The sequence below is a fragment of the Lethenteron reissneri genome, unplaced genomic scaffold, assembly GCF_015708825.2.
Source record: "Lethenteron reissneri isolate LAM-NWPU_2019-01 unplaced genomic scaffold, ASM1570882v1 scaffold_1846, whole genome shotgun sequence".
NCBI lineage: Eukaryota > Metazoa > Chordata > Hyperoartia > Petromyzontiformes > Petromyzontidae > Lethenteron > Lethenteron reissneri.
Window position 1 is genome coordinate 111,221 of NW_026891604.1, and position 24,274 is coordinate 135,494.

The 24,274-nt window shown below is 48.5% G+C and overlaps 1 protein-coding gene across 1 annotated transcript in view; it reads right to left on the minus strand.

Annotated features, from left to right (window-relative positions):
• LOC133339360 (uncharacterized) overlaps positions 1-20,931 on the minus strand; it is a 58,336-nt gene extending 37,405 nt beyond the window's left edge. The window contains exons 1-5 of the mRNA XM_061547493.1: positions 20,792-20,931; positions 14,797-14,990; positions 9,192-9,285; positions 8,608-8,736; positions 7,365-7,478 (exon numbers count right to left, since the gene is read on the minus strand). Of these exons, the coding sequence (XP_061403477.1) occupies positions 7,365-7,478; positions 8,608-8,736; positions 9,192-9,285; positions 14,797-14,895 (436 nt within the window). The 5' untranslated portion in view covers positions 14,896-14,990; positions 20,792-20,931. The remainder of the gene's footprint in view (positions 1-7,364; positions 7,479-8,607; positions 8,737-9,191; positions 9,286-14,796; positions 14,991-20,791) is intronic.
• Between the last annotated feature and the right edge of the window lie 3,343 nt (positions 20,932-24,274).

Sequence of the window (24,274 nt, forward strand, 5' to 3'; positions counted from 1 at the left end):
GCATATCAATCCAATCTAGGTCCTCCTTTGATGGTACGCTATTCGTGGGGCTCGGATCAACCTGCGCAACCAGCCTCTCCTCCGCACGGACCCGTGCCGCGTGAGCCAGCACGGTGCCCTGCTGAATGACGGCCGGCCGCGCCCCAGCGTTTAAAACCATGACAAACGGATCCCTGTCTGCCCCAACCAAAGTGTGAGCCACCGATAAATCGAGACCTCCAACAGCCCTATTAGAAGGACCCAAAAGCATGGCCTGTTCCGAGGCCTCCTTCCCCCATGGCTTCCGTAACCGGAGGGGAATCAACATTTGTGAACCCGGGGGCACGTGCACGGTCTGTGTTGCTAACGCCTGAATGGTAGCGCACGCCGTCCGAATTACATTAGGGCTCGTCAAAAATGAAATACGGCGACCCGATGGTAGTTCAATGCAACGCTGATCAATGAGAATTTTGATGGGCATTTTCGCCAAAAAATCAGTGCCCAATAGGCAAGGAACCGCCAGGGAAGATGAAACGAAAACGGGTCCCGACAATTTGATATCACCAATGCAAATGGACGCCCTAATCTGACCGATAATGCCCAACGATCCCCCGTTAGCGGCGTAAAATGGCACATCCACCGGAAGAAGCGGACGACATTGTACCGGGAGAATATTATAAATGAGATCCGAAATAATAGTCGCCGATGCCCCCGTGTCCACTAACACCCTGACCTCGACCCCATCAATCGATCCGGTAACGACGGATGAACCCGCTGAGGCAGCCACAATTCTGTGCCCCAATTCCGACCATTTAATGTCTCCCCGGTCCCGGCCGAACCCCCCTCTCCGAACCGAATCCCCGAACTCTACTCGGCTCTCCCTCGTCGCAACGCGACGACCCATACGTGTCGAGTATGCGGGCCAAGCATGTGAGGTGCCGCGACTTGCCGGGGTTTGCAGTGATGACTTGGGGCCTTGGTCGTCGTCCAGCCGAGGTCCCATGGCGCGCTGACGTGGGGCACGGCAACCGGAGGCCACGTGGCCACGAAGGCCGCAGTTATAGCAGGTGATGACAGTAGTCGGAGATCTCGGTTGCTCCAGCTTGCGGGCCGCTCGCAGAGGCGAACGACCCCCCGACCTCCAGTCCCCCGCTCGTCCCGCGATGAACGCGTCCTCTCGTGGGCTAACGACTTGGGGCACAGTGTCAACCGGACCCGGAGTTGAGGCCACAGCAGCGTTGCAGACGACCCCCTGCTTTCGTTGAAGGACCTCGTGCGCTTGCATGCTCGTGGCGACCCGTAATGAAGAAATATCGGTGTCGTCGGCCGTGTTGATGGGGACCCCCAGGTCCTGCGCCAACTTGAGCAGCTGCTCCAAAACCATCGCATCTTGGCCCTCCTCGTCCATACGAGGGAACGCGGCGTCAGCGAGAGCGAGCAACGCCGTGCGGTAGGCGAGCACGGTCTCCGTGTCCGCCTTCCGTCTTGCGTAGAAATGATGGCGGCACGCCGAGGGAGGACCGTAGACTTTTGCCATGAGAGCCAGCGCATCCTTGAGCGTGGAGCGGTCCGACCTGCGTGCGGACGTGAAGGCCGCGAGCGCGTTGTCGTCCAGCATGGCAGGCAGTGCCCGCAGTGCCGTAGCGTCGGACCAGGCGGACATCTCTTGATGCGCCAAAAATCTGCGCTGAAATAGGCTCCAATCCCCGCCTTCCGCCTTGAATGCTGACAACGTGGGAAGGCGCTGCTGAAAGATAAAGTCGTCCTCCTCCTCGTGCTTCCTCTCTGCCCCGCCGTCGGTGTGTAAGATGGCGGCCCCAGTGGCGGGTGTGTGATGGCGGTCCGCCGCGCGCGTTGGTGACGTCAGCGGCCGCGCATGGAGAACCGCTGCCACGTGGTGATGGCCGTTCCCGCCAAAAGTTGGAGCGGATGAAATGGCGGGAATCGCCAAATCGTTTTGGCGGGAATCTGCAGGGCGACCCTGTAGCACGTCGGCCGCCGTCCCCGCTCCCCCCGACGAGCTGATCTCCGCCAAGATGGACGCGGCGGCGAGCAGCAGCTCCGCCAGACGGGAGTGTGCCTCGCGAAGCACGGTGTCAGTCCCCCGTCTCTCGTCCGGCGCCGTCGGTGGATCCTGCCCCGTGGGCAGCTCCTCTTCCTCACCCCCTGATGCCCGCTGGCCCGCGTCGTCGAGGTTGTCCTCGTGGTCAATCCCGTGGGTCCGACGGTTCCTCCTTGTATCCATGCTTGGAGGACCGTTTCACTTCTGACACCAGTTGAAGTATGGGAATTGACGGCAGGAACTTCTTGACGGGTAACACACTTTTATTAAATCCTTTAGGTATCACAATACAACGTGTGGTCTTCCTTCTTCCTCCGACACACTCCACTAATCTCGTGTAAGCTCTAGGCCTCTGGCTACACACCATATACTCGACTCGTGTAAGCCCTATGCCTCTGGCTACACAATACACTCGACTCGTGTAAGCCCTATGCCTCTGGCTACACAATACACTCGACTCGTGTAAGCCCTATGCCTCTGGCTACACAATACACTCGACTCGTGTAAGCCCTATGGCTACACCCACTACACTCGCCTCTGGGTTACACAGAGTCCCGGTCCCCTTAGGACAGCGGGGCTAGGTACCGCAGGGCTCTAGGTCTTCATCCCCGTCTTCATTCTTCGCTGGTTACACACTGCCCTTACGCCTGTGTGCATCCCCTTTTATAGCCCCTGCTCACGAGGGACGGAGCTGATGCGGCGTCGACGTGTGCGTCGTTCCTTAATGACCCAATCACGACGCACTCTCTCTACGATCCGCTCTCCCCAGCGCGTGTTAACATTACCCCACCAATCACACTGCGCTGCCACCTAATCACTCCCTCTCAGCGCGTCACCGCCCACAGCCACTCGGTACCCCGTAACCCACGACCCCGCGCTGACCCCTGATCCTCCACCGTCAGCGCGCGTCACCACCTACACAGCCAATCATCACACACTGTGCATACGATCCTTAATCCCAGCGCGTATCACCTCTACAAGAGTATCCGTTCATCTTGAGGGCCAGATGAACATGTTTTAATTCACTGGTCAGGTGGTGTTGGTCAGAGATGCAATGAGCTCTGTGGTATAGTGTTTTGATGAGATAATTATTTTGAGCCGGGTGGTGGTAGGAATCAGGTTTCAAGTAGGAATCTGTGTGGGTGGCCTTCCTGTAAACAGAATGTCTCAAGGAGCCATCAGGGGGGGGAGCCCATAGGGGTACCCTCATTCTATTTGTAGAAGGTGCCATTCCAGGTAAAGTAAGTGTTGGTGAGGCAATGCCTAACCAACGCAGGTACATCCGAGTTCAGTCCATGTTGGACCAAGTCTTGACGAGGATATCATCAGGAGACAGTACCATGTCCTTGACCATATAAACTGTCTCCTGCGATATCCTCATCAGTTTTGATGTGGTTTCTTAGTTTACCAAAGTCCCAGTGCCTGACACCTTAACAATAATTGAAGACTTGGTCCAACATGGACTGAACTCGGATGTACAGTGAGGGAATGAAGTATTTGATCCCCTGCTGATTTTGTACGTTTGCCCACTGACAAATAAATGATCAGTCTATAATTTTAGTAGTAGGTTTATTTGAACAGTGAGAGACAGAATAACATCAGCAAAATCCAGAAAAACGCATGTCAAAAATGTTATAAATTGATTTGAATTTTAATGAGGGAAATAAATATTTGACCCCTCTGCAAAACATGACTTAGTACTTGGTGGCAAAACCCTTGTTGGCAATCACAGAGGTCAGACGTTTCTTGAAGTTGGCCACCAGGTTTGCACACATCTCAGGAGGGATTTTGTCCCACTCCTCTTTGCAGATCTTCTCCAAGTCATTAAGGTTTCGAGGCTGACGTTTGGCAACTCGAACCTTCAGCTCCCTCCACAGATTTTCTATGGGATTAAGGTCTGGAGACTGGCTAGGCCACTCCAGGACCTTAATATGCTTCTTCTTGAGCCACTCCTTTGTTGCCTTGGCCGTGTGTTTTGGGTCATTGTCATGCTGGAATACCCATCCACGACCCATTTTCAATGCCCTGGCTGAGGGAAGGAGGTTTTCACCAAAGATTTGACGGTACATGGCCCCGTCCATCGTCCCTTTGATGCGGTGAAGTTGTCCTGCCCCCTTAGCAGAAAAACACCCCCAAAGCATAATGTTTCCCCCTCCATGTTTGACGGTGGGGATGGTGTTCTTGGGGTCATAGGCAGCATTCCTCCTTCTCCAAACACGGCAAGGTGAGTTGATGCCAAAGAGCTCCATTTTGATCTCATCTGACCACAACACTTTCACCCAGTTGTCCTCTGAATCATTCAGATGTTCATTGGAAAACTTCAGACGGGCATGTATATGTGCTTTCTTGAGCAGGGGGACCTTGTGGGCACTGCAGGATTTCAGTCCTTCACGGCGTAGTGTGTTACCAACTGTTTTCTTGGTGACTATGGTCCCAGCTGCCTTGAGATCATTGACAAGATCCTCCCGTGTAGTTCTTGGCTGATTCCTCACCATTCTCATGATCATTGCAACTCTACGAGGTGAGATCTTGCATGGAGCCCCAGGCCGAGGGAGATTGACAGTTAATTTGTGTTTCTTCCATTTGTGAATAATCGCAACAACTGTTGTCACCTTCTCACCAACCTGCTTGGCCATGGTCTTGTAGCCCATTCCAGCCTTGTGTAGGTCTACAATCTTGTCCCTGACATCCTTGGAGATCTCTTTGGTCTTGGCCATGGTGAAAGTTTGGAATCTGATTGATTGCTTCTGTGAACAGGTGTCTTTTATACAGGTAACAAGCTGAGATTAGGAGCACTCCCTTTAAGAGTGTGCTCCTAATCTCAGCTCGTTACCTGTATTAAAGACACCTGGGAGCCAGAAATCGTTCTGATTGAGAGGGGGTCAAATACTTATTTCCCTCATTAAAATGCAAATCAATTTATAACATTTTTGACATGCGTTTTTCTGGATTTTGTGGTTGTTATTCTATCTCTCACTGTTCAAATAAACCTACCATTAAAATTATAGACTGATAATTTCTTTGTCAGTGGGCAAACGTACAAAATCAGCAGGGGATCAAATACTTTTTTCCCTTACTGTACCTGCGTTGGTTAGGCATTGCCTCACCAATACTTACTTTACCTGGAATGGCACCTTCTACAAACAGAATGAGGGTACCCCTATGGGCTCCCCCTTGTCACCAGTGATAGCCAATGTTTTCATGGAGAAGTTTGAATCAGACGCCATCCAGACATCTACCCTGCACCCTTCCCTGTGGAAGAGATATGTGGATGACACCTTCGTCATTTGGCCACATGGCCTCTCAGCATTGAACTATTTCCTGGACCACATCAATTCCAGACACCCATCCATCAGATTCACCATGGAAGTGGAGAAATATGGAAAACTACCATTCTTGGATGTTCTGTTTGAGAGGAGACCTGATGGCTCCTTGGGACATTCTGTTTACAGGAAGGCCACCCACACAGATTCCTACTCGAAACCCGATTCCCACCACCACCCATCTCAAAATAATTATCTCATCAAAACACTATACCACAGAGCTCATTGCATATCTGACCAACACCACCTGACCAGTGAATTAAAACATGTTCATCTGGCCCTCAAGATGAACGGATACTCTGACCGTACTATCCGCCAAGCTGTTTCTCCCACCATACAGAAACAACCACCTGAAACTCCGATCAAAACCATCACGTTACCATACATAGCAGGCGTGACCAAAAAGATCTCCAAAATTCTAAACAAACATAAGATTCAGGTCCGATTCAGTACAGTACATACAATCCGTGATCTAATCCCATCTGTGAAAGATGTTATTCCTGACTTGCAATACCCTGGAGTCTATAAACTGAGTTGCATCTGTGGTTATTGTTACATTGGGGAAACGAAACGTCATGTCTCCGATCGTGTCCGCGAGCACAAGTCAGATCTGAAACAAAGCAAAATTGAGTCTTCTGCTATTGCCGATCATTGTTACAACGATGTGGGCTCTCATGATATTGTGTTTTCCGAGACCAAGGTGCTCTGAAAACCTTCTGGCTACCATCAAAGGTTTGTGCATGAAGCCATCCTGATATACAGACATAGACATAACTTCAACCGTGATGATGGGTACAAATTGAGCAATCATTGGAAAGATGTTATTAACCATGTAACAAAGATTGAACTCCTCGGCAAATCCACCTCTTAGACACACTTGAGCTGTTGTGCTTACGCTTCGCAGTCCCCACCTGAAGAAGGATGTAATTAACCAAGTTTAAACTTTAGCTGCCGTGCATTTTACTGCTAAACAGCCAGTTTATATTTACTCTCATAATCATATCCATATTGATTCTTATAATTTTACAGTCATATCCAGCCTGATACACCACCATCACTTAGGAAAAAAGTCTGATTTACAACAGTGTTTCATTCCCATTCGTCATTCAGCGTCCAGGCAGCGTACATGCATTGTACAAGCACCGTACATGCATTGTACAAGTACCGTACATGCAGTATACAAGTACCGTACATGCATTGTACAAGTACCGTACATGCATTGTACAAGCACCGTACGTGCAGTGTACAAGCACCGTACATGCAGTGTACAAGCACCGTACTTGCAGTGTACAAGCACCGTACATGCATTGTACAAGCACCGTACATGCATTGTACAAGCACCGTACATGCAGTGTACAAGCACCGTACATGCATTGTACAAGCACCGTACATGCATTGTACAAGCACCGTACATGCAGTGTACAAGCACCGTACATGCAGTGTACAAGCACCGTACTTGCAGTGTACAAGCACCGTACATGCAGTGTACAGTACAAGCACCGAGATGGTTATCTCCCCCCCCCCCGACTCATTGGCTCCTCCCTGCCCAGCACCCTATATAAAAAAACACGTGTCTTGAATAGCTTTCTTCACACGCAACAGTTATTTTACTGGAGCAGTTACATCTGATGACGGAGGCTGTTGTTGCTTCCAAAACGTCGTGATTTAATTGAGTTATTTTCATTTATTATATTTAATATTATTACTTTTTTTACCTACGTGACTTTACCGAAATGACCTAAGAGTATGAATCACGAAAGCTTCAAATCTAAAACAATGAACCCTGTTTTGGATTTCACCTTTCAAGGCTAGAAATATAATTTTACAGTACCCTTGGTGATATTCACATTCAAACACGAGTTTGTATTTTGCCTTCATTCCTATGCAGCAAGAGTATGCTATTTAAATACTAGGCTGTTGTTGCTTTGACTGTCAAGCCAACAAATCAACTTCTCTACTGCATAACTGATGTCACCGGCTCGAGTGGCTGGTTAGCTCACCTGTGTGGTGTTCTTCATACAGACAAATCCCTGAGCCAGGGTCTCTCTTGAGTCCCTCCATGCACTGACACACGGTGTCCTGGGCCACGGAGCAGGCGTGAGCCACCTCCTCATCTGTAATGAGAAAGCATCGTACCAAGCCACCAACCCCTCCATTCAAGCCAAAGTTACTTAAATAGTTTTGTTTTGCATCATCAGTCACTGAATGAGAGAAAAAAATGGTTGCCAGTTTGCCTCACATATAGAAATGTCTATAACAATAAGCGTACCATTTAAGACTGGGAAACAAAAGGAACCACCGCAATGTAAGGTAAGCACGCTGTACTTGCAACCCATAGGTCACTGGTTACATTAATAATTTAATCAATGTAAAAACAAAACGCCTCTGTCCACCCAGCACAATGTCATGTATCGTGAAACATCAATCTATTCTCACATTGACCATTCAACTTAAGCATTTTTTTCCCATAAAAAATAAAACACATAAAAGAGTAAAACTGATAGGCTGGTGTCTCATGCTGCCACCCTTGGAGTTACAATTAAGAGGTGGAAGACCTCTTCCAAGGCGTCTGAGCAATGTGCCAGAGTCGGTCAAACACCCTCTAGAGGGGATGTCGTGGGCTAGAACAAAATAGTATGCTAACCTCTTACAAGAAATTTGGTCTTTGTGGAAGAGTAGACCTAAAGTCCGGTAATTAATTGCGAAAATAACTACTGGAACCTTTGTTGGAACGCGGACGACTGTGATTTGACCAATTGGAGAGGTTATAATCATATGATCGTATATATTCCTGATAAAACATCCCCTGTTGAGGTTGTTTAGCCATACTTCACACATAGCAGGTTTGTAAAGGTGAGGAACATAGATGTCGGAGATTAGTACAGTACAATTGATTTTGCTGCACTCATCAGTACATATCCCCGTCGCGGTCTATACCACGAGTTATGTGCATGGTTGACGCCAATTCAAACCCTTTCCAGCCTGAAACTTGTTTAGCTTGTGATATATGATGAGATCAGGCACATTCCCGATACTGTCATTGGCAGGACATTATTAATTACGACAGATCCTGGTCTGCTTGATATCCTGTTTTGTTTTCTCGCTGTACACTCCAAATAAAACTTATCTACCTTATTACAAGATGCTGATGGCACAATTGGAATATGATGCATACAAAGAGATGAATCTCAAAAACACACAATGCAGATATGGCAGTAACCTACTTGCTGTGCTGCCATTTACCTGCTCTGCAGCTGCTGCACTGTGCACACTTCTCTTCATGGTTGACTCTGTTCATGAAGCTGCCCTCAGGGCATAGATCGCACACCGCTCTCATTTTATCAGCTAAACAGTCGATCTCCTTGTACGTCCCTGGAGGACAAAGCAGTGTGAGCAGGCAAGAGATAAGACTTCACTTTGAAATGGGAGCTGGACAAAACGTCCAACCAGGATCTGATTATTTGGGAGATAGAGATAACAATATTTAAACATTGGGCCTTTTAGGAACAATGCATCAACCCTAAGCATTTTGCTGTTTTTTTCTTTATTACAAATTAAACCATAGTGGGCCACTTGGAATAGCAACACCCATTGGATTTCTTTCCTGCATCTGTAGTGGGTCAACCTGGCCAGAAAACAGGCACCTGGGTACCACGCTGTTTGTTTCACACAGCAGGAGGTGTAGGGCAATGGTTCTCAACTTGTGGTCCGCAAAGCCGTGGGAAGTTGTCCATGGACTTCTCCTGGTTTGAATGTTATCGTTACAATCGAATGGCAAGGGGAGGGAAGTGTTATGAGCCTGGATGGCCATGCCTGTGTTGCTTTACCTGCAGGGCACAGCTCACAACAGATGCCTCGTTGTGATTTGTAGAATCCGTCATCGCACTCCTTGGCAAGAGACAACTTGTGCAGTAAAGAGATCTGCAAAACGGATCGATACGGAGAGGTTGGTCAATCATGGGGAGGAACTGAATAGCAATAAGACCCAGCTAAACGAATAATAAATATGCACGGTCTGCTTCACTCACAGTGGTCATTCAATATACCCTGGCACTCGCACCTTCAATTAGCTCGGTTGGCTACTTAGGGTGTGAAATAAATTCAACCAACATACATAATTTGAAAGGAGTCGGCCATTGTATGCGTGTCACAGTCCAAATTTGCTGAATAAAAAAAATTCCTGCAATTACAGTGGAACCTCGGTATGCGATCGCGTTGGAATACGTCGAATTTGGAATACGTCGTGTTTTTTCGAGAGAAAAATGTTTTGGGATACGACGTCTTGATTGGGATACGACGCGTTTGCTAGAACTTGTGTGGGTCGGGATGAGTCACCGCGTACAGAACCCGCGTGTGCCCCGTTCATGACTGAGACAAAGTGAGAGGGGCGGGGCACGTGGGGGAGAGGGGCGGGGCACGTGGGGGAGAGGGGCGGGGGGCGTGGGGGAGAGGGGCGGGGGGCGTGGGGGAGAGGGGCGGGGCACGTGGGGGAGAGGGGCGGGGCACGTGGGGGAGAGGGGCGGGGCACGTGGGGGAGAGGGGCGGGGCACGTGGGGGGGAGAGGGGCGGGGGGGGGAGAGGGGCGGGGCACGTGGGGGAGAGGGGCGGGGGGCGTGGGGGAGAGGGGCGGGGCGCGTGGGGGCGGGGGGCGGGGGGCGTGGGGGAGAGGGGCGGGGCACGTGGGGGAGAGGGGCGGGGGGCGTGGGGGGCTGCCCCCATGGAGGGTGGAGCCCCGGGTCGAGGCGCGCGCGACGGGCGGGGTTGAGGCACGCCACGTGACCAGCGCTGCTGGTAGCAGCGCGGTCACGTGGCTTCTGTATGCATTTTAGTAATTAGTGTCTAAATTATTTTATACAACCCCATGAATGTATAATATGCCATATAAAATATAATTTCTTTTCCTCTGGAACGGATTTTTCCCTTTATTTCTTATGGTAAAAATTCGTTTGGTATACGTCATTTTCGGTATAAGTCCTACCCTCTGGAACGAATTAACGCCGTATACCGAGGTTCCACTGTACTCAATTGGGGAACGCACCAATCATCGCCCCCGACTGACAAATTAATGCCCATTTGCAGGCCAGGTGCTGAGTTACCTTGTGATGTGTTTATGTTGCCTATAATTTGCACTCATGTCGTGTTTTTCTATTACTTGCAATTGCACGCCTGCTCATGTCACAGCTGGTGGAAGGGCCTCCACTACAGGGAGCTCCAGAGGATATTTGTCGACTCTTCCATGCTGACCAAACGTCGTGGAAGATGTAGGGAAACTCCCAATTCAACTCCTCACATCATCTTATCCTATCAGGGATGTGTATATATCGTCTTATGAATAACTTGAGACCTGACGATCAGATTCTGCGATGAACTCAATTACACTGCTGTGTGGACAGATGTGGTGGAGTAGATTTAAATTGAGCCAGAGGCCCCTGTATGGAATGTTCAGTGTGCTCACGACTACACCACGGCAGCCCCCTTAATTTCTCAGTTAACAAGGTACAAATGTTCGTGTCCTTGACATGTCTATATTTTGTTGAAAACTGACAATCAGTTATTTTATGCTTTAGCAGTTACCAGGGATGCAACAAACACGCTAATTTCGACTGTGGCTTTTACACTAAACCGTGAAACACACCGCCCAACAATCCATGCCTGTTTCACTAATTCACTGGCAGCATCTCAGACATTTACAAGATCACTCCAGTCGCCCTGTCTCACCAGTGTGGGACGCTGCTAATCACCCTGCCACCTGAGCGAAGAAGCGCAACTCCATTCTGTGTCTCCACACACAAATACAGCGAATATATTAAGATCCAATATATTAAGACAAATTCTATCCAGTTGTATTTGTTCAAGCAAGAACGCGCTGGAGCGGTTTTGAACTTCTGGTTCTCATCAGCAGTCAGGCTTGTTAAACAAATGGAGCAATACATTCCATATAAACTATTGGGTCCTGATCAACACCAAAACTAATTAAGTCTATACCGTCATCATGCATTGGCATGGAACATTGTGGGTAAACGCAACTATAAACAATCCTACAATGTCTTCACATAGAAGCACACATTATAACGAATTAGTCTATTGGCCTAGTGGCTTTCCATACCAAGTATGGTTGATGGATCACACAGATGGTTGTGTGCTGACAGATTAAAACTTGCTAGGCTCTGAGGAGCCACAATCTTTTCTGACCACTGAGCATTGCACTTATGCAGCGTTGTCTAGATCCACTACCTGCTGAGACCGCCATCCATGCCGTTATTCTTGCTTGGACTACCGCGACTCATTCTTCTATGATCTCAGATCAAGAGATGCCGCGATAACAAGGTAATACGCATCGCTTTCACACTCACATCTGCTGCTGTGTCCTCACCGAACTCTAAACAGATTTTACTTAAAGCTAGCCTATCACTAATCTCGGAGAGAATAAGGTTACTCCGAGTTGAACTCCATCATTTAGACAAGACTCTCTTACAAACACATTTAATGTTAACACAAAAAATGTCCCCTTCTGATTGGAACCACGTTGACAACATGACTTCTGCTTCTGCTGACTCACTGTCAGCCAAATGCAAAGCCAACCTGGTTTCTAAATTCAACCTCCTATCTAAGAAGAAATCAGAGCCACAAATCACAAAGCTGGATGTCAACAAGACCGTTATTAATCAGAGTAACATCCCAATTTCTGACAATCTGAAAACGGTACTGGCCAAAGGACTAAATTTCGCTGTCACCCCTAAATATATACCAGTAGAGGATGTGATTTCTCAGGTTGATGTTGCCCTCAGAGGCATAGGACACATCCATGCGGATGTAGCAAGAGCTGAAATAGCCACGATTCTAAAGAATGCTAAGAAACCCACTAATAACATTAGCAAAAACGAACGCTCTGAACTCGCGAACTTAAAAAAGAGAGATGATATAGTCATCCTCTCGACAGACAAGGGCAATGCCACGGTCATCATGGATAAAGATTCATACAACAACAAAATCCTGGACCTACTTAATGATGGGAGTTACTCCAAAATTAAAAGCGATCCTACTAACAGCCTAACGACAAAAACTAACAAAATCATCACGAGTTCGACTTCCCTAATCGAACCAAGCAAACGTCCCTCTCTAAAACCCTCGGCGGCAAGACCTCCCAGACTCTATGGTCTTCCCAAGATCCATAAAGAAGGCACCCCGCTACGACCCATCGTGTCGACGATAAACTCTCCTACCTACAAACTAGCCCGTTTTCTATCAGATACTCTGCTCCCCTTCACAGGCAAGACCTCTTCGGCAGTACTCAACTCAACCCAATTAGTCTCTATGGTCAAGGACATGGTACTATCTCCTGATGATATCCTCGTCAGTTTTGATGTAGTATCTCTGTTTACTAAAGTTCCAGTGCCTGACACCTTAACAATAATTGAGGACTTGGTCCAACATAGATTGAATGCGGATGTACCTGCACTGGTTAGGCATTGCCTCACCAACACCTATTTTACCTGGAATGGCACCTTCTACAAACAGAATGAGGGTACCCCTATGGGCTCCCCCTTGCCACCAGTGATAGCCAACATGTTCATGGAAAAGTTTGAATCAGACGCCATCCAGACATCCACCCTGCGTCCTTCCCTGTGGAAGAGATATGTGGATGACACTTTCATCATTTGGCCACATGGCCTCCCAGCATTGAACCACTTCTTGGACCACATCAATTCCAGACATCCATCCATCAGATTCACCATGGAAGTGGAGAAAGATGACAAACTACCATTCTTAGATATTCTGTTTGAGAGGAGACTTGACGGATCCTTGGGACATTGTCTACAGGAAAGCCACCCACACAGATTCAACAGTGACTTGCGCACAAACACGTCCACGTCGACGACACCCACGAGCACCCCGTGCCCTCTTTTAGCCCCGCCACCCCCCTCCCGATATGTTACATTCATTGGCTACCACATTCTGATAAGCTCCTCCCCACCTCTCCTCCCCTTTAACTTGTATTTAAGAGCTTGCATCTTGAATCCCTGCCTCACTTGATGCAGCAAATCTGGCTGTGACGGTCCCACCTGATGATGGAGACTTGTGTTGCCTCCGAAACGTCGTGATTTTATTATTTAATTTTTATTAATTTTTATTTCATTTTTTTACCTACGTGACTTTACCGAAAGAACTAAGAGTATAGTATATCTCAGATTAGAGATGATTCGGAATGCCGCTGCAAGGCTCCTCACCCATAGAGACAAACGTGATCACATCACTCCAGTACTGCAATCTCTCCACTGGCTTTCTGCCAAGTCTCAAATTCACTGAAATATTGCAGTGACTGTTTTTCTATCAGTCACGATCTTGTCCCTGTCTCTTACCTCTCCCTTCTCATCTCACTCTGTTAGTCTCCACGCACTCTCCTACTCGCCCCCTCTCATCTCACTATTTCCCCCCTCCATGCAGTCTCCTACCTCCCATCAATCCACTCTCCTACCTCTGCACTCTCATCTCTCTTCCTGAAGTTCAATACTTTAAACTGAACGTATAATTTACCGTCTTACCATATGGTAGAAGAAAAAGCCAAGAGGTAATACATCTCAGGAGACCGTCTCCGAGATGTACGTCAGCTCTCTACATATTAGCCTAATTGAAATGTTTTTTTTGCATTACCAGTAACTGGATGATTAAAAAACTTATTGGATTACCAAACGCTTAAATGTCTTGAAAAATAATTATAACCGAGAATTGAAGGAAGCTGCTGTGGTGTAATGGAAACTTATTGGCCATTCACAGGTGGCTGTGTGGTGCCATTCATTTTTTTTATTAATGCGATCAACACTCAGTTGCAATGTACAACGCGTCGATAGAGGAGTGGTGCTACAAGTTGATGTAGGGTGAGGATGGGAACATTTTGGGGACCGTAATGGAGGTAAGTGGTGCTGTGATGGTGAGTGGATGTGACTGGTGAGGTGTGGAGGAGGGTGTTGCTGTGTGCTAATAAGTGATGGGGTTTAGAGGTGATTGGTGCTGTGTGGAAGTGAGTGGTCGTGTATGGAGGTGAGTTGAGAACCTGGTTTAGCCACAGTTCAGTCTATATTTGTCTCTATTCGAGTCTGTGCGTCTGTGTAATTGTTTTCCATCCATTGCACTCTTTGAGTTTGTGACTCTATGGATCTCGATGTGAGGGTATGGGTCTCCGTGCGTGTGTATGCGTCTCCGTGCGAGTGTATGCATCTCTGTGTGAGCCCACATAGAGAAAATGTGTGTCTCTGTGCAAATATATGGATCTCGATATAGGAATACAGATATCGATGTAAGTCTTTGGTGACCGGGCTTGAGGATCCGGTTTAACCGCAGATGGCTGAAACTTGAATTCGAACCCAGGACCTCAGCAATACGTTAACCCTTTCACTGACAAATGACTGAGATAATGTGAGTGGGCATCCTCACCATGAGCAGAAGTTTTACTCCCATCGTGAGCCCCGCTGGGTTCCTCCACAAGGTCATGATGCTCCGCTCTCCACGGCGCAGACGCTCAGACTCCTCCATCCCATGTCCAGCTCTTATCCATCTCAAAATGTGAGTCCAGAAAGTGTGACCTTAATTTATCAGCCTCGACGTTTTGCTTTGTTCTTGGCAAGCATCTGTTGAAAATAAACAACACTCTGGATTTGTATTCCTAATTATTGGATCTTGTCAAGACAATGCTGGATGGTGGTTGCAAATGATGTAGTTACAAATTATTCTGTTGAGCACACGCCCAATGTCCGAAAAGGTTACCAACAACACAATATCCTCTTGGTTTTTTCGGTAAAGTCACATAGAAGGGAAGTAATAAAATAATACAAATAAAACATAATAAAATAAAATAATTCTCACGACGTTTCGGCTACAACGCAAGCAGCCGTCTTCAGGTGAAGAATGAGACACTGCCAAGCTAGGAGCTTATATATACGATGGGTTGGAGGTGGAAGAGCGCCTTAACAAAAAGAATGTGCATATCAAGAGGAATTTAGCATATTCATGGGAAATGCGTAGGAGGTGGGCGGGGGGGGTTTCAAAGTCATATTATGCCCATGCATTATGCAGGATCGGCAGCACCAAGGGAGGGTGCAGGGAGTAGCATTAACAAAGGAAAGGAATGTTAATAGTATGTAGCTGCAGTTACTAACCAACCACGTAGAAAACTAAAGTATAAACTACATAAAAACTAAAGTATAAACTGCATAGCATCATCAGTATACTTACTATACTCTACAATAAGCTGAGTTACTAACAGCAAGTAATACATTACAATTCTACGTCGTAAAAATTATATAATATGCTTCCATCTAAACTTTATTCTCTTACATCACACGAGCATACACTGTACTATATACTGCCATAGATAAACCCAACATTAAATTATATACTGTATTGCCATAAACCACCCCTATACCTTATACATTTTAATATAACACTATGTATTATTCTACCCACCCTAATGTGTATCACACTGCTATATGTTTACTATACAATTACGATACTATATATTACTTTGTACATTGTATTAAGCATATAAATGTTATACTATTTGTTATTATACACTGTACCATTGACCGTCGTGTCAATGGGTGAGTCGTGGGGGGAAAAAATTCAACCTGACATGGTAAGAGGTAGAGAGAGGCGAGGAGTGTGAGCAGAGTCACGTGCAGGCTGCTGTAACACCACACCTTCTCTACTGCTGTACCACTACACCTTCTCTACTGCTGTACCACTACACCTTATCTACTGCTGTATCACTACAACTTCTCTACTGCTGTACCACTACACCTTCTCCACTGCTGTACCACTACACCTTCTCTACTGCTGTACCACCACACCTTCTCTACTGCTGTACCACTACACCTTCTCTACTGCTGTACCACTACACCTTCTCTACTGCTGTACCACTACACCTTATCTACTGCTGTATCACTACAACTTCTCTACTGCTGTACCACTACACCTTCTCTACTGCTGTACCACTACACCTTCTCCACTGCTGTACCACTACACCTTCTCTACTGCTGTACCACCACACCTTCTCTACTGCTGTACCACCACACCTTCTCTACTGCTGTACCACTACACCTTCTCTACTGCTGTACCACCACACCTTCTCTACTGCTGTACTACTACACCTTATCTACTGCTGTACCACTACACCTTCTCTACTGCTATACCACTACACCTTGTCTACTGCTGTACCACCACACCTTCTCTACTGCTGTACCACTACACCTTCTCTACTGCTGTACCACTACACCTTCTCTACTGCTGTACCACTACACCTTCTCCACTGCTGTACCACCACACCTTCTCTACTGTTGTACCACTACACCTTCTCTACTGCTGTACCACTCCACCTTCTCCACTGCGGTACCACTACACCTTCTCTACTGCTGTACCACTACACCTTCTCCACTGCTGTACCACCACACCTTCTCTACTGTTGTACCACTACACCTTCTCTACTGCTGTACCACTACACCTTCTCCACTGCTGCACCACTACACCTTCTCCACTGCGGTACCACTACACCTTCTCTACTGCTGTACCACTACACCTTCTCACTGCTGTACCACTACACCTTCTCTACTGCTGTACCACTACACCTTCTCACTGCTGTACCACTACACCTTCTCTACTGCTGTACCACTACACCTTCTCACTGCTGTACCACTACACCTTCTCTACTGCTGTACCACTACACCTTCTCCACTGCTGTACCACTACACCTTCTCCACTGCTGTACCACTACACCTTCTCCACTGCTGTACCACTACACCTTCTCTACTGCTGTACCACTACACCTTCTCCACTGCTGTACTACTACACCTTCTCTACTGCTGTACCACTACACCTTCTCCACTGCTGTACCACTACACCTTCTACACTGCTGTACCACTACACCTTCTCCACTGCTGCACCACTGCACCTTCTACACTGCTGTACCACTACACCTTCTCTACTGCTGTACCACTACACCTTCTCCACTGCTGTACCACTACACCTTCTCCACTGCTGTACCACTACACCTTCTCTACTGCTGTACCGCTACACCTTCTACACTGCTGTACCACTACACCTTCTACACTGCTGTACCACTACACCTTCTACACTGCTGTACCAATACACCTCCACTGTGTAAACATCATTAGGGGATACAAAGACGGTAATTGTCATGGCCACAGCACCCATTGATAGGTACGCGCTAACAGCACTTGCCTCAACAATGTTAGGCTATACAGTGGATCTTTGTATTTTGTGTATGTGCAGGTGCGTGCAAGCATTTATGTTTGCGTGTGTGCGTGTCACATTCCTGTCTGTGGAGGTATTTGTGTATCAGATGGAAACGGAACTCATCGTGAAGGTCAGTGTTCACGGGGTTCTGCCATTTCCACGCACGGGCAGAACAAGGTGAAACAAGGTGAACCATTTTGTTCAGAACTAATAAATGAATATCCATTGCTGTCCCGTAATTCTATGCTCCCGTGTCTACTCTCTCCGAATTTACAACCCCCCATTGACCTCGTGTTGAAGTATGGTTACATCACTCCCCACAACTCACACGGCGTGAAGAAGTCCGCATAGAGCAGTGGATTGACAAAAAATATGCCACTAAAACATCCTTAATACACACAGTACATAATCCTCTTCATATCTACACCACATCCACTGCTGTACCACTACACCCACTACTGCTGTACCACTACACCCACTCTACTGCTGTACCAATACACCCACTCCCCTGCTGTACCACTACACCTTCTCCACTGCTGTACCACTACACCTTCTCCACTGCTGTACCACTACACCTTGTTGTCTGACCAGCTAGTTGTGCCTCAGGCTTGTTCCATCGGGACCGGCCCTCTAACTGCTACCGTAGGTGCACACCAGATTCAACATCCCTGGTGAGTCGGTGCAGTCAGCAGCTGCCAACGCCGAACCCCGGGTGGCGGTTAATTAACCCGGAAACCTTAGCTTGTCTGAGCCTGGGCATGTGGAACCCCTGGTAGAGGAAATGCCACCAAAAGGGTCTTTGGACCTTCCACTGCAACCAGGACCATCTCCAGTCGTCTTGACTACGTCTTGCCACTGGGTACAGATGGGGCTGGTCGAGAGAGTGAGGTTGACGCTGCGCACATCACCCTCACTTAAATCCAAGTTCTCTGCGCAAGTCATGGCACTTTTTACCATCGTCATTATCCAAGTCCTGTGGCGATGGGTGAGCGTCGAAGCAGCAGGCACGGATATGCTGGAAGCTGTAGCCGCAAACCTGCACGTAGGCGGCTCAGGATATTGGTCGTTCCTTCACTGGACCGAAGCAGCAGTGAAGTCCGGCAGCACCCTGAGTGACTGAGCAGCCCTATTTAGAATCACACTGCTCACCTCCGTAGTGAGGAAAAGGTTAGAAATTGTACCCTAAACATTGCCTGCTTCAAAACATCCTGGCCAGCCTACCGCAGCTGGCGGGATCCCATACTTGTAGTCGAAAAACTAAAATAAAAACAATTAAAATGAAAAAGACCAAAGTGATACCACTCACTGTTGGCGCCTGAAATGTGTGGACTTTGATGGACACATCTGGATAAAAAAAGACCTGAGAGACGCACCGCCCTCGTGGGCAGAGAGCTCGCCAGATACAATGTGGATGTTGCTGCCCTTAGTGAGACCCGACTGGCCAATACTGGACAGGTGAATGAAGTGGGTGCAGGTTACACATTCTTCTGGAGCGGACGAGGCCAGGAGGAGAGACGTGATGCTGGTGTTGGTTTTGCAGTAAAAAACCACCTGGTCAACCAACTGGCAAGCCAAGCCCAAGGGGATAATCGACCGTTTAATGACCTTAAAGCTCCACCTATTGGGTAAAAAGGAGGCCACCATCATCAATGCCTATGCCCCTATCATGACCAACTCTGACGAGATAAAAAAACAAGTTTTATAATGACCTGGAAGTCATTATTGCTGCCACAGCCTGCTCTGACAAACTCCTGATACTTGGTGACTTCAATGCCAGAGTTTGAAGTGACCATCAATCATGGAATGGAGTCATAGGTGCACATGGCATTGGAAAATGTAATAGCAATGGCCTTCTGCTGCTGAAAACATGCTCTGAATTTGACCTGCTCATCACCAACACGATATTCTAACTACCAAAGCGCAAGAAAACGTCATGGATGCATCCTCGTTCACACCACTGGCACTTGATTGACTACGTCATCATGAGGAGGAGCGACCGGCACGATGTCAGGGTGACCAAGGCAATGTGTGGTGCTGAATGTTGGACTGACCATCGTCTCATCATCTCCAAACTTAACATTCAGATTAAGCCTCCCAGACGCCCACAAGGAAAAGGACGTGTCAAGCATCTTAACATCACTTGCCTACAACAGGATCACACCAGACTGGCCTTTGTTGAGGCTCTTGACCATCACCTGGAGTCACTAAGCTTTGAGCATACAGACGCTGAGGCAGACTGGACTGCTCTCAAGACCGTGTAGCATTCTACAGCCCTTGAAACACTTGGTGTTCCCATACGTACACATCAAGATTGGTTTGATGAGAACTATGCAGAAATCCGAGCACTCCTTGACGAAAAACATCGCCTGCATGAAGCATATCTGAATGACAGCAGCTCAAGCTTAAAGAAAACTTCCTTCCTCAACATTCGCAGGGTTGTCGAGCGGAGACTCAGAGTCATGCAAGACACCTGGCTATGCGCAAAAGCTGATAAGATTCAATCCTACACTGACAGTAACAACACCAAGTGCCATTTCCACACATGGGCATAACAAGGTGAAACAAGGTGAACCATTTGGTTCTGAACTAAGTAATGAATATCCATTGCTGTCCCGTAATTCTATGCCCCCGTGTCTACTCTCTCCGAATTTACAACCACCCACTGACATCGCGGTGAAGTAAGGTCACATCACTCCCCACAGCGCACACGGAGTGAGGAAGTCCGCATAGAGCAGTGGACTGACAAAAAGGATCCCCCAAAAACATCCTTAATACACACACAGTACATAACCCTCTTCATATCTACACCACCTCCACTGCTTTACCACTACACCCACTCCACTGCTGTACCACTACACCCACTCTACCGCTGTACCACTACACATTCTCCACTGCTGTACCACTACACCCACTCCACTGCTCTACCACTACACGCACTCCACTTCTGTGGATAAGGTATTGTGGTAATTCATATGAACACATCCTTTATTCATCCACTTGAAATGTGCTTCTATCCAAATTAATAACGTGCTGACCCCAAGCCACTCCAACGCTTGTCGTACTGTGAATATAAAACGTAACATTAACCATCATCAGCCATGAGCGATCAACTGCTGGATGAAGGCTTCCCAGAGCCGTCACCGTCTCTCCCGAATCTGCGACGCAAGAATCCTCCCAGTACCTGCATACTTGATGAGTTCATCGCTCCATCTCCTCTCAGACGCGTTCCGTTCCTGGTTACTTCTCGTACTGTGGAGTTGTACGGCGCTGACCACTCAGAGACCCTCGCATTGCAGAACGCTGCTGCTGCTGTGTCGAGAGGCTGAAACCTCTCCCCTTCTCACGGCCACACCGGTTCTGTGGGGTTCTTGTGCCCCACATTGTATGCGGGTGACGTCGAATACCGATGGGGTGTGCAAATATTTTTTTATTAATATTCTCCGAAGCTCATGGCTATTTTGATTCACGTATGATTTCATGTCACTTTAATCTATATCTCCACAGAGGTTCCTTTAACATCTGGCAGTCCACCAAGCAACATCTGACCGCTGACGAGACAATTAATGTCTAAACCGGTCCAGAGTTTGCTTGTAGTGAATCAGTCTGCTGAAAGTATTCACTCACAGACGGTCAACGCTGAAAATAATTATTGTTCGTGTGTTCATTTCATCTTTAGAATCATACTATGTATTTAGATTGCAGGAGGAATCCATGAAGCCCTATATCATAGATGTCCGGTCGGGGCAGGTCAGCAAGTTACAAAAACATTGCAAGTTAAAAGGATAGGAATGAAAAAAATATGGAAAAGGTAAGAAAATCAATACACGTAAATAAATGCAAATATTTCAAGTTCAAGTTAATGTATTAGGTATAGCCCTGTGAGACATTCGGCTCTTGAATCGGGTGCAACCGCAACAAACAAAAAACAAAAACATGAACAAGAAAACATTTTAAAGTGAATATGTGACTAAGTGCAAACAGAAAATCCAAGAAAAGACAGCAAAATATTGCATAAAAAACACCGTACACCAACGCTGTGCAAAAATCCCAGTGGGATGCAAGTCAAATAACAATAACAACAACCATAACACAACTTAGATGAAGGCCATCAGTCTTACTCCGTACTACAACAAACAAACATGGCCAAACCAATAACCTTTCGAAATCACCAAAATAATGCCATGAAAGCAATGAAACAGTGATCATAGGAACTGTTACAGAATTTTCACAATAAACGACATAAACAACATGTACTACCAAAACCCTGCAGCCATTCTGGCTGCATGAGTCACTCCACAACAGTAGGAGCATCAGTCGGAGTATTATAATGTTTCAATGCACCTTTAAGATCAGCACACTAAATCAAAACACAGGTCATACTTTGCAGCGATCATCTAGAGCAAAACATTTTATTTTAGGCCACTGAATAGCACTGGCAGCTAGGGGTGTACAACTCCTCTAGAGCAGTTTTGAGTGAAGATCTCATAGGTAGTGACTCAAGTTGCAATTTATTGGCAATAGCATTCCAGACCCTGGGGGTATCAATAGCAAAGGCCCTTCCCCTCCAGTATATGTGTAGTGACATAAGAAGGGAGGGGCTGCTGGGGGCTCTGGGTTCCCGGGCGGGTCCAGACGCTTAAGCCTCTGGGCGCCAGGCGCTGGGTTCCCAGGGGGTCCAGACGCTTAAGCCTCTGGGCGCCAGGCATTGGGTTCCCAGGCGCTTAAGCCTTTTGGCGCCGCCAACGGGGGGGGGGGGGGCTGTGTGTGCTCTGTGGGATGTCTGGTGGCGCACACGGCCCCACCCCTCGTTGGACTAGGCATAAAAAGGGGAGCTCCCTAGACGATCGGGGCCAGTTGTAACTCAAGACCCAAGACCCACGACCAGCCATCTGAAGACCCTGGGATGTTGTGAGAGCGAGTGGTGGGACTCTGGAACTCCCGACTCTACGACCTTGTGAGGGCGAGTTCCAGAGCGTAGCCAGAGTAGAGTATCTAGGCTGTGTACCTAGGCTGTGTACCTAGGCTGTAACAGAGTATCAGGACTGTTGGAGTGTTGTGTTGTAATAAAGAAGTTACCTCTACAAGTGTCTCTGGAACCCGTTACATTTGGCGTCAGAAGTGGCAATGGAGACAAGAAGTAAGCCACGTACCTTCAGTCCTGACGGTGATGTTGAGTAGCAAGCGGCGACCGGGCAGCCAACTCGGGCCGACAACGACGCCGCACCGCCGGCTGAGCAGTCGTCCACCACACCTGCCGATCCTCCTCCAGCGTCGGGAGCAGCAATGGAGGAAACGCTGCTTCACCTCACCGAGCTGCTCCACGCCACCGTCTCCATCCTGGACGACATGCGTCGCTCACAGGCGGAGACAGGAGGGAGAGAGGCGGCGCAGCGGCCGCGCCATTCCGCCGGCTCCCACACAAAGATGGCAGCCATTCCCGCCGCAAATACATCCGGGTGTGTCGTCACTTCTGCCGGGGGAGCAATGACCGCTGGGAGCGACGTCACTTCCTGGCAGAGGTGTGGACTCGAGTCATGTGACTTGGACTCGAGTCAGACTCGAGTCATGAATTTGATGACTTCAGACTCGACTTGGACTTGCATAACAATGACTTTGTCCCACCTCTGAGGTGTGGACTCGAGTCATGTGACTTGGACTCGAGTCAGACTCGAGTCATGAATTTGATGACTTCAGACTCGACTTGGACTTGCATAACAATGACTTTGTCCCACCTCTGCTTCCTGGCCCAGCGTGGGCCAACCCGACGACTCCGCGTCATCAGCGCTGCGTCCCTCACCGCCGAGTGACAGCGCTGGGAACGCGAAGCCAGCTTCAGCCGGGTTGCCAGGCAACGAGCGCGGGGCTCACGTCCACCAACGCCTGCCGGCACTCAAGGCGTTTTCTTCAGAGGGAGGTGAGTGGGCGGCGTTCGAACGCCGGTTCGTCTCTCTTATAGAGACATCCGGCTGGTCGGAGTATGAAGCGCTCCAGGGCCTCCCGGCCATGCTCGACGACGACTCCCTCGCAGCACTCCTTGCGGTGCCACGGGCGAAACGTGCCACGCTCACGGATGCCCTTCATCAGATGCGGCTGATTTATGGACCCCCATCCGAAGCACGTCACCGCTTCGATACGAGGAGGAAGAAGGCCTCCGAGTCGGCGATGGGGTACCGCAGCGCGCTGCTGGCCATGGAGCGGGTTGCCTACCCTCGTATGGATGAAGACGCTGTGGAGTCACTCGTGCTGCAGAAGCTCATGAGCTTGGCCCGCCAGCTTCGAGTTGCCATGCCGACAGCCGACGACGACGACGACTTCACGTTGCTACGTGCTGCCAGGTGCATCCAAGCACACCTACATTGCGATGAGGACACGACCATCGCCGCCTGCGCAGGCCCACCTGATGCACAAGCCTATGACGTGCATTCGGGGCCTCATCAGGCCTTCGCGGCAACAGAAAATCGCGGATCGTCCAACTGGCGATCCCAGCGAGATCACCATCAGCGGGACCGGCCAATCTCGCGCCAGGACGGGGCGTCCATTGTCTGCCACAACTGTGGCCTTCGGGGCCATGTGTGGCGTCCGGCTGCCGGGTCCCCCGACGCCGGACTTCAGGACCTCCGGCGCCTCGGCCACCACCGTATCCTCGGCATACCCAGGCGAGTCA